At 33.7% G+C, this 15939-nt stretch overlaps 2 protein-coding genes and 1 non-coding gene across 3 annotated transcripts; 1 reads left to right on the forward strand and 2 right to left on the reverse strand.

The window, feature by feature from the left end:
- The first annotated feature begins 6362 nt into the window (after window positions 1-6362).
- Window positions 6363-9071, forward strand: LOC109801608 (F-box family protein). The gene is made up of 4 exons (XM_020362720.3): window positions 6363-7061; window positions 7461-7597; window positions 7731-7913; window positions 8479-9071. Exons 1-4 carry the CDS (start codon window positions 6569-6571, stop codon window positions 8641-8643), a joined length of 978 nt encoding a protein of 325 aa, XP_020218309.1. The 5' UTR covers window positions 6363-6568; the 3' UTR covers window positions 8644-9071.
- Window positions 9072-10674: 1603 nt separating this feature from the next.
- Window positions 10675-13001, reverse strand: ARO4 (armadillo repeat only 4). Its single transcript, XM_020362271.3, has one exon. It carries the CDS (start codon window positions 12792-12794, stop codon window positions 10947-10949), a length of 1848 nt encoding a protein of 615 aa, XP_020217860.1. The 5' UTR covers window positions 12795-13001; the 3' UTR covers window positions 10675-10946.
- Window positions 13002-13738: 737 nt separating this feature from the next.
- TRNAC-GCA (transfer RNA cysteine (anticodon GCA)) lies at window positions 13739-13810 on the reverse strand. The gene has a single exon. It is a non-coding gene; the product is annotated as a tRNA-Cys (tRNA).
- Window positions 13811-15939: the final 2129 nt, after the last annotated feature.

Genomic DNA, 15939 nt, shown 5'->3' on the forward strand with positions numbered 1-15939 from the left:
TTTTTTTCTTCAATCAATGTTATAAATTGTCCAGATCATTGACCTAGATGATTCCAATCAACTGGTCAAGCTGGTCTAGTAGTGTTTTAAAAATGTTTCTCTTTTCACCTCTTTTTTCACTTGTTTTATACACAACATCGACACAAACTACGCAATAATTAACAAATGTCATCATTTATTTTTCTTTGACCAAATGCAAGGGTGATTTTTATTTAATGTCAATTAAAAAAAGTTAAGACTCAATTGGGATAACAATATCACTTTCGTTAAAATGACAAATTCTCATTTCAGATTATGGTTTGGGATCGCCTTTTTAGATTTAAAATTTGAAATCCCTGCAGCCATCCACATCTTAAAGCAATTGCATATAAACATAATAGACCCTGAATTTATCCATTGGGACTGTAGTAAAAAATCGATTGTAATAAAAAGAAAACTGAGGTTTTTTCAATAAGTTTGTTGAAAAATAATTTTAAAAGTATTTAATTTCATTTGAATATATATAAAAAAAAAATCAACTTATACATTACATGAAGGTATATATAAAGGTTAAAATGAAATAGAAATTAAAATCAGCTTATCTATTTTTAAGAATTAGATAAGAATTTCTTCTTAAAAATTTCATAAACTATTCCCCTTAGAACTTCTTAACATAAATTTACATATTTTTAACTGATTTTTAAATAATATACCTTTAGAACTTCATAAACGAATAAAATCAAATCACAAAAAAAAAAAACTAGTCTGGTTTAATTAAATTTCACATTACATTCCAACCAAACTAAACTAAACCAACTTAATTTTTTTTTATTTGATTCAAGTGACTTTTAAATTAAAAACAAAAACAAAAACAAATTAAATCAAACCGCAATCGGAACAGTCATGATATTAACAGTGATCACTCCCTTTGGGCCTTAACCCAAAACTGTCTTAAGCTTATGATACTAGATTGGGCACGTCATTGGCCCAAATATGCGATTCAGATACTAATATTAACATATCATTAATTCGTTACTAATTAATTAATTGTAGTTTTTTTATTCATATAATATATATATATATATATATATACTCACACACATACACATACATCAGATACACAATAATTAAAGCAGAAGTAAAAATAATTAAAATAAAAGTGAAAGAGAAACAAGGAAGTAGTAAATTAAACAAAATTTATTTATTTGATTGCAGGTATTTACAAAGAACCAAAGCAAGAAAGCTTGGGTGCTTAGGGTAGGAGAGATTGAGGGAGAAGAGAGTTTATGACTCAGGAGAGTTATGTCTCTTCCTCTCGAACTATATTGTATTTAAAGCCAAAATCCACAAATGGATTTCACAAGCAAACTTCAAATTAAATTAATATTACATGATAAGTCTTTACTTTTGACTACCGACACAAAAGGACAATTTCAATTTTACAATTCACAAACCTTATTTTCAGCTATCAATGCAAAATGACAAAATTTAAAAGCATCTTTTAGACGATGTAAAAATCAACATTCTTATTGGAATGCATGACACAGTTACAATTGGGCTCAAGTAGCTTTCTAGCACAAAATTTTAAAATCCTTAGTCATCTTCTGTCGACTTAAGATTCTCCGCGATTTGGAGAAGAGTTATGCTACAGTCTCCGAAATTTTCTCCAAATCGTCATCCAAAAATTTAAAATATTAATATTTTTTAATAAATTTATTATAAAATAATTATTTAATTTAATATTTTATAATTTAAAATATTATTTTATTCATTCGAAATGAATTTCGACATACAGATTCGAGGCCCAATCATTTTTCTTTTGGAGAATCCTTTTAGAGATGACATATGTCGTGTTAAGTTTAAAGGTATTGAAGTTGTCTAGTCACAAGTTTAAACTCGGGGTCTTGAGTCGTTTGCAATTGAAACTAGTCATCTTGTAGACTACTAATTACTACTTTTGGGTTCTACAAAGAAAGGATTTCTAATGATTTTTTTCTTCAATTCCTCTTTGGAATGAGCTCCAAAAGATAGTTCAAAAGGAGCCTTCTTTTTTAATGTTAAAGCCTTCTTAGTTAGGGTATAAGGACTTAAAGCTGATTTAGTTTTCCAAAATTTGAATTTGGCCTTGAGGAATTCTATATTAAACTTCTTCCACCAAAATACTTTTATTTTTAAATAGAGGTTTGGTGGATAAGGAACCTATAAATGCTGATGGAATTCAAATATATGTTTGAATCACCAACTTACATCCATGGTAGAGCAAAAAAAAAGGAGTTTTAGATGAACAGACATACTTTGGGTTAATGTGTTAAAATTGTCATAATATTTACTGATTTTAATGGTAAAATGGCTCTCATTGGTCCTATGAATAGAAACCAGTACAAAATCTAAGATAGTATTTCAACTAGTAATTCATTTTTAAAATTGATACACCATGAATGTCTGGGGTTATTTTTGAAAAGAATCTTATACCAAACATCTTAATAATCAAAGTAATTATAAGAAGAGGGAAAAAAGGGTCTTGAAAAACCCTTTTCAGTGAAAAAGTGTTGATTTCAATATGAGAATAACAACACTTTAATAATTTTAAGTTTATAATAATTGATAATGGAGGAATCTCTTTTATCTATTTTTGAGGTGATCTCTACAAAACTAGTACCAATTAACATATATTGATAAAACCTTTTAATTTTTTTTCTTCTAAAACTTGATTTTTTTGGTATCCAACTCCAATAAGGAGGGGATAACTTTTGTATTATTTTCTAAAATTTGAGATTTTCTAACTTGGATTCTAAGATAAGTATTCTCTAACAAATAATTTCAATATAGAAATCCAATGATAGAAGTAATTATGGGGTTTTTTAAGAGTTTTTAGAAAAGGAAGTTCTTAAGACTATATTTGTAGAGTCTAGTAATTTTTTGGTATTAGAGGTAGGCTTTTCATATGAAGGGGCAAAGTCGTTTAATAATAAGCTTTTAGAGGGTGTTGGAGTTCTGGGTCCCACAAAGGACCTTACGGGATAAGGGAGTTTCATGTAGAAATTCACGAGTTAAAAAGTTAGGTACAAAATTATTTTTTCTTTTATAAATTCTATTTCAAAATAAAAAAATAAAAAAAATAAAAAGACTTTGTCATTTGGCAAAAACTTGTTTTGAAATAAAATTTCTAACATCTCTTTCTAATACTTCTTTAGCTAATTTACAATCTATTCTTAAAAGAAAGTTTTTATTTATTAAATCACGTTAAAAAATTTGTACACAAAAGACAATGCTTAAAATTTCTTTTTTAATGGTACTATATTTGAGTTGGAACTCTATCCAAACTCTCAAATGGAATCTAATTATTTGTTCAAGGTATTTTTTTATGTCTTGTTTTAATATTTCTCCAAAACTTATTTCTATGCATCTATTTCTATAAAGGCTTATAAATTGAAAATTCTTAAATAGGGTAATATTTTATTAAACCTTTAATTTTAATTATTATTTGAGTTAATTCATAGGTCTAGGGTTTAGGATTCTTCCCAAACCTATTAAAAAGGGGTTCACATATTATTCTTAAATTGGGTATGCAATCAGTAGTGTAATTTAGGTATCCTAAAAACTCTTTATAATTGATTTTTATCTTTTATTTCATTATGAAATTTATCAACAAATTATATACTTCTTTTAATTGGAGTTATAGTTCCTTGGTATATTTCATGTCCTAGAAATTTATTTTAATTTGGACTATTTTATTTTCTTTTAAGAAATAACCATTTTATTCTTTTTAATAATATTTTTAAAGGTATTTAAATATTTTATATGTTGTTCTATGGAGTTAGAAAATATTAACACATTATCAATATAAACAAATGCAAATTATAATTAGATTTATTATATTTTATAATGTTTTGAAATTTAGATGATTGTAAAAGTAATTTTGTATTTGTATTTGTCTTTTCTTTTAATTTTATTTGATAATATCCAAATTTCATATCAAAGAGAATATTATTACTTGATATATTCTATTAATTAATTCAATTTTGTTAGGTAAATAATACCTAATCCATTTTAATATCTTGTTTAAAGGTCTATACTTTATTACTAATTTTGGTTCTCCCCATTCTAATTCGAAAGCATTTTGTATATAGAAAACAACACAACTCCAATAAGATTTACTAGGCTTAATTAATTTTTTTAATTAAAAATAAATTCATTTTTTTTCTATAATATTCCAAAGTTTCTTTATTTGATTGTAGTTTGACTTTAGTCAAGATTTTACTTCTGTGAAATCTTTTTTCATATGGTAATTCTACTATGAAAGATTTCCCTTCCCAAATAGCATTATATACTTTAGTACAAACTTCTTTTACAAACTTATTTATTATTTTTTCAATTTTTTTATTATTAATAGATTTTTAATTATTCTTTTATTTTTTTGTATTTTATTTCTTATTGTAAATATAATATTTGATTGTTTTTAACTTCTATTTTTTTTATAAAGTCATCTTCAATAACATCTTTAATTTCTAATTTCTTTTGTTTCATAGGTTTTATAAATTTAGAAAATCAACTACTTTACTATTTTTATTATTTTAGATGAATTATTTATTCATTTCTTTCATTTTTTAATAAAAGATATAGTTTCTTCTTATTGAATACATCTATTCATTACTCTACTTAAAATCGAGAATCCAACATCTGTATTGAATAGTTAACCATAAAATTTTACAAAGAAAAAAGTTAACTATTAAATATGAACTATTTTTTCTCCTCATTTTTTTTTTGAGTAGAGAGATTACTAAATTTAATGGTTGATCCTCAGCCTATATAATATACTACTTGCGGACTACGTTAATTAAGGTTTTTTTTAATAGTTAAGACTTATGATTCACGCAAAAATTAACAACCTAGCATTATTTTAATTTTAAGATTAAAACCTTTATTTAGTTTTTTATAATATTTTTTTGTTTCAATTTAGTCCTACTTTAATTTTTAGTTTCAATTTGGTCCCCAAGAATTTAAATTATTGCAATTTGGGACTTCCATCCAAATGATTTAAATGAAGTTAATTTTTGGCCACGTGGATATCAGGTGGATACCATGTAGATGTCTAGGTAGACGCCAAATTTCATGAATACACCTGGAACCAGAACGACCTGCTCTGAAATGGGAACGGCCCGTTCTGCTTGCACATTTTATGTGTTAATTTTGCAACTGGAACAGGTCGTTTCAAATGCAAATTTAACACACCATGAGTGCATCAGAACGGGCCGTTCTGGTGTTAGAACGGGCCCGTTTCAAAATGCTAACTTCGTACATACGTTGACCAAAATGTCGCAATGTGATTCAAAAATTAAAAATAAAAATTCATAACATATCATAAATTCAAAGATAGAAACATGGTTCAGAAACTGAAAACAAAAATTCAGAATATAATATATACTAAAAAAGTTCAAAGAAATTACTGAGAAAGGAAATCATCTGGGTAACGCTGGGTAACGCTGAAGGGAAACCCTAAACCAAAAAAATTCAAGTTGTACCTCCTCAAAAACAAGTTGTTATTGTTGGGGTACATCGTTAATGACTTCAAGGGAAAACATCGTTTTGTTTCATCCTTGACTGTATAGTGTCAATTTGGTAACGCTGGGTAACGCTGAAGGGAAACCCTAAACCAAAAAAATTCAAGTTGTACCTCCTCAAAAACAAGTTGTTATTGTTGGGGTACATCGTTAATGACTTCAAGGGAAAACATCGTTTTGTTTCATCCTTGACTGTATAGTGTCAATTTGGTAGTAAGTGATTCACTCCAGTTTGACTAATAATGAAATAAATCATGCTACCATTGTCCTTAGTGATACACTACATCATCCTTAATAATATACTATATTGCCCAAATGCTTAGCAATTGAAGTTATCAATCCCCATTGACAATATTACCAAATCTAGTGTTTGAAATGTTTTGTACCTTGAGATTTTTTCATTGCATGATTCATAACCGTGAACTATAGTCATCGACCATTCTGGAACCAGAACGGTCTGTTCTGAAACCAGAACGGTCTGTTCTGGTTACACTATTGGTGTGTAAATTTTGTACCTGGAGGTACAAAATTTACACACCAAGAATGCAACCAGAACGAGCCGCCAGGTGTATTCAAGAAATTTGACATTCATCTACATGGCATTCACCTGACATCCATGTGGTCAACTTAAATCATTTGGACAGAAGTACCAAATTACAATAATTTAAATTATTAGCGACTAAATTGAAACCAAAAATTAAAATAAGACTAAATTAAAACAAAAAAATATTATAAGAGGCCAAATAAGAATTTTAACCTAATTTTAAACATAAACAGAATTTAAACTCGAGCACCAAGTCCTTTATCTGAAGACAGAGGCTTTGTAATTAGTGAATGAAGAGGTTTAGTTAACGTTAATTAAGTATAGTTTGAAAGAGAAAAATAAAGTTTAGTGAGAGATATGATGCAAAATGAAAGGTGTGAAGGGTGAAGAAAGGAAATACCGATAATAGCATCCATCCACCGACGCGCCTTCTCTCTCTCTCTCTCTTTCTTCTCTCACACACAGACACACCACACTCTCACCGATGAAGCACCGAACATGGCCTCGTGCCTCCTCTTCTCCTTTCTGCTCTCTCCCTTTTTCCAACCCAACCGCTTCCCAGATATCCGCCCGCTCCACGCGCCCTGCGCCGTCCTCCCCCGCCGCCCACTCCTCGGCGCTTCCGTACGACGTGCTGGCCAAGATCGCCGCCTCCTTCGACGACCCCAACCTCCGCGCGGCGTCGCTCGTGTGCCGCGCCTGGTGGGAGGCGCTGCGGCCGCTGCGGGAGGCCATGGTGCTGCTCCGGTGGGGGAAGCGCTTCAAGCACGGCCGCCGCGGCGTCCGTCGCAACGCCGACAAGGCTCTCGACGCCTTCAATAAAGCCGCCGCGCGCGGGTCCGCCCTCGCCATGGTGGACGCCGGCCTCATTTACTGGGAGAGGGGCGAGAAGGGCAAGGCCATGGAGTTGTATCTCAAAGCTGCGGAACTCGGAAACCCTTCTGCTCAGTGCAATTTGGGAATCTCCTATCTCCAAGGTTTGCATTACCCTAATTTCATGTTTCAAGTTTCGACCTTCCGTTTTTATATTCCATTTGGGCTTAAGTTAAGTTAGGCCCAACTGCAAATTCTGAGAGTTAGGAACATCAATCTTTCTAATCACATGCTACTTTTGGATTTTCTCTCTTTACTGCTTATTGTGTCTGCATGCTCATACGTACATACTATGAATAAAAATTATTTTTTCCACATTATTATTATTTTTCTGTCTGCGAGATTCGTGGGTAGAGATGGTGGCTAGAATTAATTTTTAGTATTATTTAAATTAAATTAAAGGGAGGCTGTTAATTTTTATATTTGCATATGTATTCCTTTGTGTATTTTAATGGATATATAAATTATGCTTATAAAGGCTATATATACATTATGCTATGCAGCTGAACCTCGGAATACTGAGCAAGCTTTGAAATGGTTATATAAAGCTTCTGTTTGTGGGAATGTTCGTGCCCAGTACCAGCTTGCGCTTTGTCTGCATCAAGATTGTGAGAAGATCCGTGGCAATATGAAAGAAGCGGTTGGTGATCTATTCTTTTTATGTTCTCTTAGGGAGGGGTTATGGATGGGAATTGCCTTATAATATTGGGTTTTTTTTGGTTGTTATTGTGATGTATAATGATTTTAGTTTTAACGTGTTTTTCTGGGGACAGGCTAAATGGTATATGAGAGCTGCAGAGGGTGGGTATGTCCGTGCTATGTACAATATCTCCTTATGCTTCTCCTTTGGGGAAGGACTGACACGTAATCATCAATTAGCAAGGAAATGGATGAAGCGGGCTGCAGATCGTGGTCATGGTAAAGCTCAATTTGAGCATGGACTTGCTCTCTTTTCTGTGAGTATTTATCTCTTTATGTTACTCCTTTGTGTTTTCAACTTCAACCTGTGAATAAATGAAACACTCAAAATGTCTTTAGTGAAATTTTCTCACCTTAACAACAACCAGACATGAGACATCATGACACTTTTGTTAGATCTGTTTTACTACATTTATTTGTTTCCAAAGCTTGTCAATTAGAAACTGAAGCCATTTACTAGATGTTTCTGCTATGATTTTCTCATCTTTGGTTCTATTCAGTGTTATTTGGTTATGTTTGCGATGTTCTAGACCTCTATTCTTCTAGATTTCAAGTGCATTATCATAGATATAGACTCTGCATTGATTATTATTTGTTTGAGATTTTATTTCAATCTGGCATTCTGATATTTGCCCTTTTAGTTAGAGTTCTACCTTTTTTATCAGTTGCCTCAATTTTTATATTTGCTGGTTTCATTCTTATGTTCCTGTCTGAAATATGTTTATACAATCGGAATAGATATTAGCAGTAACTAAAAATATTGGTAGGATTTATGGTAATGATAATTGACTGCTAAAGGGTTGGTGGACAATATTTGTACAGGAGGGAGACATGATGAAGGCTGTGGTATACTTGGAACTTGCTACTCGTGCTGGTGAAAAAGGTGCAGCTCATGTCAAGAACGCAGTTCTTCATCGCCTTTCATCAGCTTCACGAGATCATGCCATGCATCTAGCTGACAGTTGGCGTGCTTTGCCATCAAGTTGATCTGATCTTTATTTGTTTTGAGCAAGACGTTGCATTAACCTCGATCAGCAGCATCGTAAGGGTGTAGTCAACAAAGAAGACCCCGAATATGAAAACAAGGAAAGCAGGAGCTGACTAAGAAATTGTCTGTGCCTACCAGTTCTGACTATAGTGGTTTTTCCTCTATTTATATAAACAAAACAACGCCCGCTAGAAAGGTTGAAACTCGAAAGTTCCTATTTGGTTCCCCTTAAGTTAGAATTGTCCAGGGTAGAATGTGGTGGGCGTTTTTTGTCCTAAAATTGCCATCTAGAAAATTCCAACTTCATATTTAGATTATATAGAATGGATGGATAATAATGTAATACTAAGCTGTCTGTCTGACTTTACAAGAGAATCAGTTAACTTGAGTGGTTCATAAGGTAATCTATAATTTTGTTTTATTTTGACTTGATGATTAGGACATTAATATTCTCCTTTATACATGAAGTTATAGTTTTTCCCACCAGTTTGTACCAAGCGCGAAAGTTTCATCTACTTTGGTGCATCATATGGACAGAGATTTGAATGCCGTTAATTTTTCAATGTTGAGGTGCTTCTTGTTTGATCTGGAACTTCGTCTATGCACGTGCTTCAGTGGCCAGTAGGTTAAGGATGTTTGGGAAAATACACGGTTCTTCTCCCCATGTAAATAGCACATGCTTGTTCAACGATACCAAAAGTAGGCGAATTTGGTAGCAAGAACTTTCAAGGGATGGGATGTTTTGAATGTGGTATTCATATTCTCAAATGGATGAGAAATCAATTAGTCTTGCATTGCAGGGCTGGAGCTTTGTTGATGCGGATCAAATCAGTCGTAGTGAACATGAATGCTTCTAACACTTCAATTTATATCAAAAGGGGACGGGTAGAATTTCTAAAGAATCTCAACGTCACGACATTTCTTAACAACGAGATACTTTTGTAAAAAATCGTGCACGAAATGTGCAGCTACTGTAAATTAAAACTGAGTATTCCTAGCCTCAATTGACTCCAATTATACCTTTACCACCAACGGCTCTATGGAACGCAATCGACTCACGCATAAAAGTTCCCATAATTGAGTTATATTCTACACAAGACATGGAAAAAAGGAAAGAAAGGAGAACACTATTTTTCAACGTAGCAAATGGCCATGTTTTGTCGCCATCTATAAAGTAATGCATATCCTGCAGCCTTATTATTTAGATAGAACATAACATGCAGACAAGTTCTTTCGATTCGGAGCTTTTTTACACGAGGGCAAGACAGAATAAGCCAGAAAAGCACTTTGTAACATAACAGATCTCCCATTTACAAGTTATAAACATCACATCGGTAATCAAATCAGGCCATCAGCTCAAAATTCAATCCTTTGCAGGCTCGTTCAAGCAGGAACTTAACAGCCCATACGATCAATAGTCACATGTGAGCAGAACAAGGAATCGATCTAATAAGGAGGAATTTGGAAAATTGAGATGTTACAACAATTATTTAGAGATATGGAATAAACTAAAAGAAAAACTAGAACACATTCTCCTTTAAACACAATTTTCTTGACACTCATTATTAAGTGAAACTATGTAAATCCTGCTATAAATCATGTGAATGTTACTTCCTTTTTTTGACAAGTCCTACATAGTTCAGTCTGCATTAAAACAGATGATGAAATATAGCACCATACTAAAAGTGGACATAAAGGGCAATGACTGATTCCTGTTGCAATACAAGAATAATAATGCTTACCCATTATCATCTTTCATTGACTTAACAAGCTTCCACAGCAAGTAAGTTCTTTCTGTTAAACATGAAATTCCAAAGACTAATGAACAAAGCAAATTTTGATTAAGAAAATTGTGCACTTGAAGTATTGACTATTGATCAAGACACAAGATCAGAGATAAACAACTAAACTGACTTCCAACAGCAAAGCCCATGCACAATTGATGAAGGAATCAAACCTAGATCAATTATATCCTGCGGTAAGAATTTGAATTATCAAAAGGCAGTGTAGAACATGCTGAACAAAATAAGTACACAAGTAATAAAATCAAATGACTAGAAAAGTTAATTATACAATATAAATCTCTGCACAACTGCCACCCTATTGAACAGTTTTATGAGGGAAGAAAAAGAAAAATAAAAAGAAACAGTCTAAGCTGAAAAGCTAACGTATTTTTTTTAAGTATGCTTTGTTCCTATAAAGCCCCTCTTATTCCCCAAAGAGTTGGCCAGATGCAACAAAATCAACACTATACTGATGAACCCACAAAAATGCAGGGTTCGCAAACAAGCTAAATTTGTGGTCAAGGCAAATATGATATCCTTTGAGAATTCATTCCTGCATGATATAAATTGAGGTGGATTATTGCCCTGGAAACCAATTCCTTTATATGTTGAGGAAGAACTGTTCTATCTGCACCCTCTAGCACTGTCAACACCCTTGCTTGTTCCAAGGACTCACTGTTGCCAGCATGCAATGCAAGGTAGCAAAGAAGAGTTAGCCCATGATGCATCTGGGTAACTTCAGTACTCCTTAGCAGTCTCATCAGTGTGGGGATTCCATTGAATTCAATGATCGACTTAGAATGCTCCACATGTAGGAAATTATCCGGAGAAGCAAACTTGGTAAGAGCAACTGCTGCCTCATCTGCTACTTCTGCATTTCTACTACCCATCTGTGTCACTAGAGGTTTAATTACACGAGTCTCTCTAGCAGGAAACGTCCTAGCCAAGGCACCAATGGATTTCATCGCTGGAATCTGCAATGCCGGACTGTCCACCTCATTAATTATCCTCAACAGCTGTTCCACAACCGCTTTAGCAGCCGGAGAGTTAGTCTTAAATGCAGCTCGGCGAAGATCAGCATTGGATTCCGCAGCAGCAGTTATCTCCATTATCGTCATCAGGCAATTAAACTGCAGCTCCCCTTGCTCGTTCTGAACAATCTTAGCCAAACAAAGCATTCCTTTGGTCTCGGTTATCTTCCTACTGTTGGTCACGCTCCCTCGTGCAAGCATCCACAACGCCTCAGCGCAACTAACCTTCAGCAGAAGCTTCACCGCAGGATCCTCATTCTCCCTCTCCTTCCTTTGGTTCCCTCCCCGGCTACTTCCCTCCACAAACGAATACGAATTCGAGTAGGAATTTGCAAACTGGCGGCTTCCCCGGCTACCTTTCCCCAACTCCTTATTAATCTGAACAATTGAGTGAATACTCTGCTTCCCCAATTGGCCTAATGGATCATCTACAAAGGTATCAAACGACAAGAGTGTCACAAGAGGCCTAATGGCGTTCTCCCGCGCGAATTCCTCCTGCGCAAGGGGATCATGCTTGGCCATCCTGGCAACCAAATTGGCAGCCAGGGTTTGAACCCTCATTGAGGAGTCACTAAGAACCTGCACAACAGCAGGCACTCCAAGCTCATCCACAATGACTCTAACCCTCTCTAAATCATTAGCCAAATGACACAAAGCAGTAGCAGAAGCAATTTGAGCAAGAGGAGAAGTGACCTCCTTGAAAAGCTTCAACAAAGGAGGCACACCACATTCCTCAACTATGATCTTCTTATTCCTATCATTATCTTGTGCCAAAGAAGCAAGTTCATTAGCAGCCTCAATTCTATCGTTCAATTGACCCATTTGAATGGAAGCGATAAAGGACCATACCCAAGACAGAATAGGGTCGTTGCTGGCGATCGGAGCCAGGGAGATGACAATGCCGCCGCCGTTGCCGCCGCCGTCGGCGTCCAGGATGCTGAGGAGCCACTTCATGTCGCCCACCGAGGCGTCGAGGTGGCCGAGGACCTTCCGGAAATCGGCGGCGCTGACGATGGACACGACGCGGTGGAGGATGCTGCGGCGCTTGCACTTCCGGACAAGGATGAGGGCGCGCTCCAGGTTCTTCGCCGTCTCGGCGGCGACACGGCGGATGGGGCGCTCGTAGAGCGGCGGAGCGGCGGCGGAGGTGGCGGTGGCGGTGGCGAAGCGAACGAGGGTTCGGAGCATTTGGAGGAGGCGATCGACCTGCTTCGAGACCTCGGAGCACTCGAGTTTGAACGAGTCGGCCTCGTCCACCGCCGAGCGAACTCGCTCCGCCACCAGAATCGGGTACGATAGCTCGTCCTCCACTCGCTTCTCCTCCGACGACGCCATCTCCGCCGCGCCGAGTCACCGTGGAAGTAATCGAAGGGGTTTGAGTAAATGGACGGTGCGTGGTGAGAGGACGAGTCAACCGAGTCTACGCTGAGTCTGATAGAACCCGAGTCGAGAAACGGAAGAGGAGTTTATGTTGTTGTTCATTTGTTCTTCTCCTGCCACGCATGTTTTTATGTTTTTGTTTGTCCCAACTTCAAACGTTACCAACACACATGTAACTCTTCGCTTTTACAGTATTAATTAACCAATATTTTAGTATATCCAATGTTCGGAAAAACATATATTTTATATACTTCAATTAGGTTTAATAAATTTATTTGATTTCATTATTAGTTTTAAATTTGCATAAATATATTTTTAAAATCAAGACTCTTGTTCAATTTTTCTGTTAATTATTTATTGAAATAAGAAAAATAATTTTAAGTAAAAGTTTTTCTTATAAAAATAATTAATGTAATAAATAAATACTTTGATTATATGTTGAAGTTAATTTGCTTTACATGGGGAAGGTTGCAAGAATTAATTAGTGTAAGAAGAAGGGATTTGATTTTTCTAATTAGGGGTTTGGGAAGGAAGGAGGAGGTGACTGGTGACTGGTGAGGAGTCAAATTGACTAGTACGTTACGTAACCTCTGCAAACAATACTTAGTCATTCATTCTTAATTTCTTATGTAATGTAATGCACTGCCCTGTTCATGGCACGCGCCCCGAAGGAGCGTGCTTTTCAACACTTTTATAACATTATTTTACAAAGATAATTTATTACTTAAATTTTCTTTTTAACAAGAAAAACCCCCTTCTTAAACAGAAAAAATTAAATTAACGTGGCTTAATAAGCTAGTTCATGCACTTTAATCATTGTATATTTTTAAAAAAAGGATTATCTATCGAATTTAACAAACAATGTCACTACAACACTATTAAAAAAAATACAAGATGAAAGGGCCCAACCGGGTTCGAACCGGTGACCTCTTGATCTGCAGTCAAATGCTCTACCACTGAACTATGGACCCTGTTTGTGTTGTTGCTACTCGTAGAAGCTACCAATAACTAAGAAACGATGGATTACCTGAGTAATTTCGTATAATCTGTATTAATATATATGAATAAAAAATTGTATATGCAAATTATAATTTGCGTTATTTTCAACGGTTATAAACTTTTACATTTCCCTTTAAAAATTAACTCATTTCTACTTAGTTTTATTTAATTAAACAATTCTTTTTTTAACATTTTTATTTAAATATCTTCTATCGTTTCTCTATAAATTAAAATAATTTTGTTCAACCAGACATTTTTTTAAACTATTATTCGGTAAAAATGTTTTCAGAATTTTTTCTATTTTTTATTATTTCAATCTCTTCTCTTTTAATTTATTATTGTGTTATTTTTAAATTAAATTTTAGTAATTTTGCTTAAATAAATAGTTAAAAATAGTCTTGTATCAAAAAATAAATTATTTATTATAAATTTTAAATATAATTATATGATAAAATATTAATTTATTATTATACCATCTCGAATATGTTTCAATATAAACTCATCAAATTGGAGGAGACGAAAATAAGTAATAAATTATTTCATTCTTAAATTGTATCGAATTCAAACCAATTTTATTGTCTAATAGATAACCGATTAAGTTAAAAACAAGAGATTGATAAGATTAATCTAATTCCTCGTACTTAGCATATATATAACTAACCAATAAAAAATTTAATTTTGAATAATCTAAATCATAATCTTTCTTTTATATTTAAGATCACATACTATGATATTTAAGGATAAGTAATTACCCTATCAAATTTTAAATTTTTTGAATCTCATAAATTTATAACGGTTAAATATAAAAATTTTAACTCTAGAATAAGGAGAAACTTGAAGTTCGGAGAAACAATTAGTTTAATCCTAGTAAGTTTTTTTAAATGAAAACAATTACAAATTGGACATATAAAATTGTGTAATTTCAAATGCAAAAATACCGGTAAAATATGTAGTAAATACTAAAGGTCTTGTAGAAATTTCCAGACACGTAAAGCAATGAAGACAGGACCCAAATAACTGGTCCAAGACACAATCATAATTCATAAAACTTATATACTTAAAATTCAAAGTTATCTATAACAATTTTAATTTTTATATATATACTATTAGTATCATCAATACAAAAGTAATCCTAATTATATACCTAACATTCATATACAATGGTAATGACGGCATGTTAATATATATATATCAATTAAAGAAAAAAAAATAATTGGGAACCATGGCTCCATGGCCACATACCAATTAGAAACGTTGACTACTGAAATTTTAAACGTGCATTATACGGGGAGAACTGAAGTGTATTGTAATTTGAAGCCACATTCCTAACAATATACAATGAGTCTTTTCAAAGTTCATATCCAATTCGCACTTTCCTAGCAATTAATAATACAATGGTGAGTCAAGCCCCTCAATTCACGTTAACAAAATAGACAAACACAAGTAATTCCATGTTGCTCCTTATCGTTATCAATGTTTTCCTATGTCCTTTTACATATACAAAATGGGATGATTTTAAGAAATATCCTTCAAATAATAAGTTCAAAATATCGACTACTAAAAAACATGTATAGACTTTAAAAATAAGCTGCGTATGAACTTGAACATGCATAAAGTCTTAACTGCTGAATCAATCTATGATGTGTCCAAGCTATATAGAATCAGCAAAAGAAAGACACGACATTAACTTTGTTATTAAAGAAAAAAAATGAAATGGATACTGTTAGGCCTACTCGAAAGCAGCATGAGTCGAAATAAGTATACAAGATTCCTCCAAAAAAACATTATGAAACCAACACCTACCAAAAGCGTATTAGGAGTCTTAATTGGTCATGATCGAAACATGGTCGAATAGAGTTGGTCAAATCGAATTAAAAAATGTTCGAAAATAAGGGAAAAAGTTACTAGAAGTTCTCTAATAGGGTTGAGAAGTCAAATCAGAAGCAGTTATTGGAAAATGAATCGAAAAGATAAACACGTGGATGACCGGTTATGAGAAGTTATATGACAGACCACGTAATGAGAACGTCATGGATAGCGGTTACTTCCAATTACTCACACGTACACAATTAACTGCTCTTGATAGCTCTATAAATGTGCA

This window comes from Cajanus cajan, chromosome 11, assembly GCF_000230855.2.
Source record: "Cajanus cajan strain Asha chromosome 11, NIPB_CcT2T_4, whole genome shotgun sequence".
NCBI classification, from domain to species: domain Eukaryota; kingdom Viridiplantae; phylum Streptophyta; class Magnoliopsida; order Fabales; family Fabaceae; genus Cajanus; species Cajanus cajan.

What these genes read in the sequence shown, in the direction of transcription:
- LOC109801608 (XM_020362720.3), top strand. Translation starts at nt 6,569, where the DNA reads ATGAAGCACCGAACATGGCCTCGTGCCTCCTCTTCTCCTTTCTGCTCT. An exon ending in GTGGCAATATGAAAGAAGCG is followed by an intron (nt 7,598 to 7,730) that starts GTTGGTGATCTA and finishes TTCTGGGGACAG; the next exon opens with GCTAAATGGTATATGAGAGC. An exon ending in ATGGACTTGCTCTCTTTTCT is followed by an intron (nt 7,914 to 8,478) that starts GTGAGTATTTAT and finishes ATATTTGTACAG; the next exon opens with GAGGGAGACATGATGAAGGC.
- ARO4 (XM_020362271.3), bottom strand. Translation starts at nt 12,794, where the DNA reads ATGGCGTCGTCGGAGGAGAAGCGAGTGGAGGACGAGCTATCGTACCCG.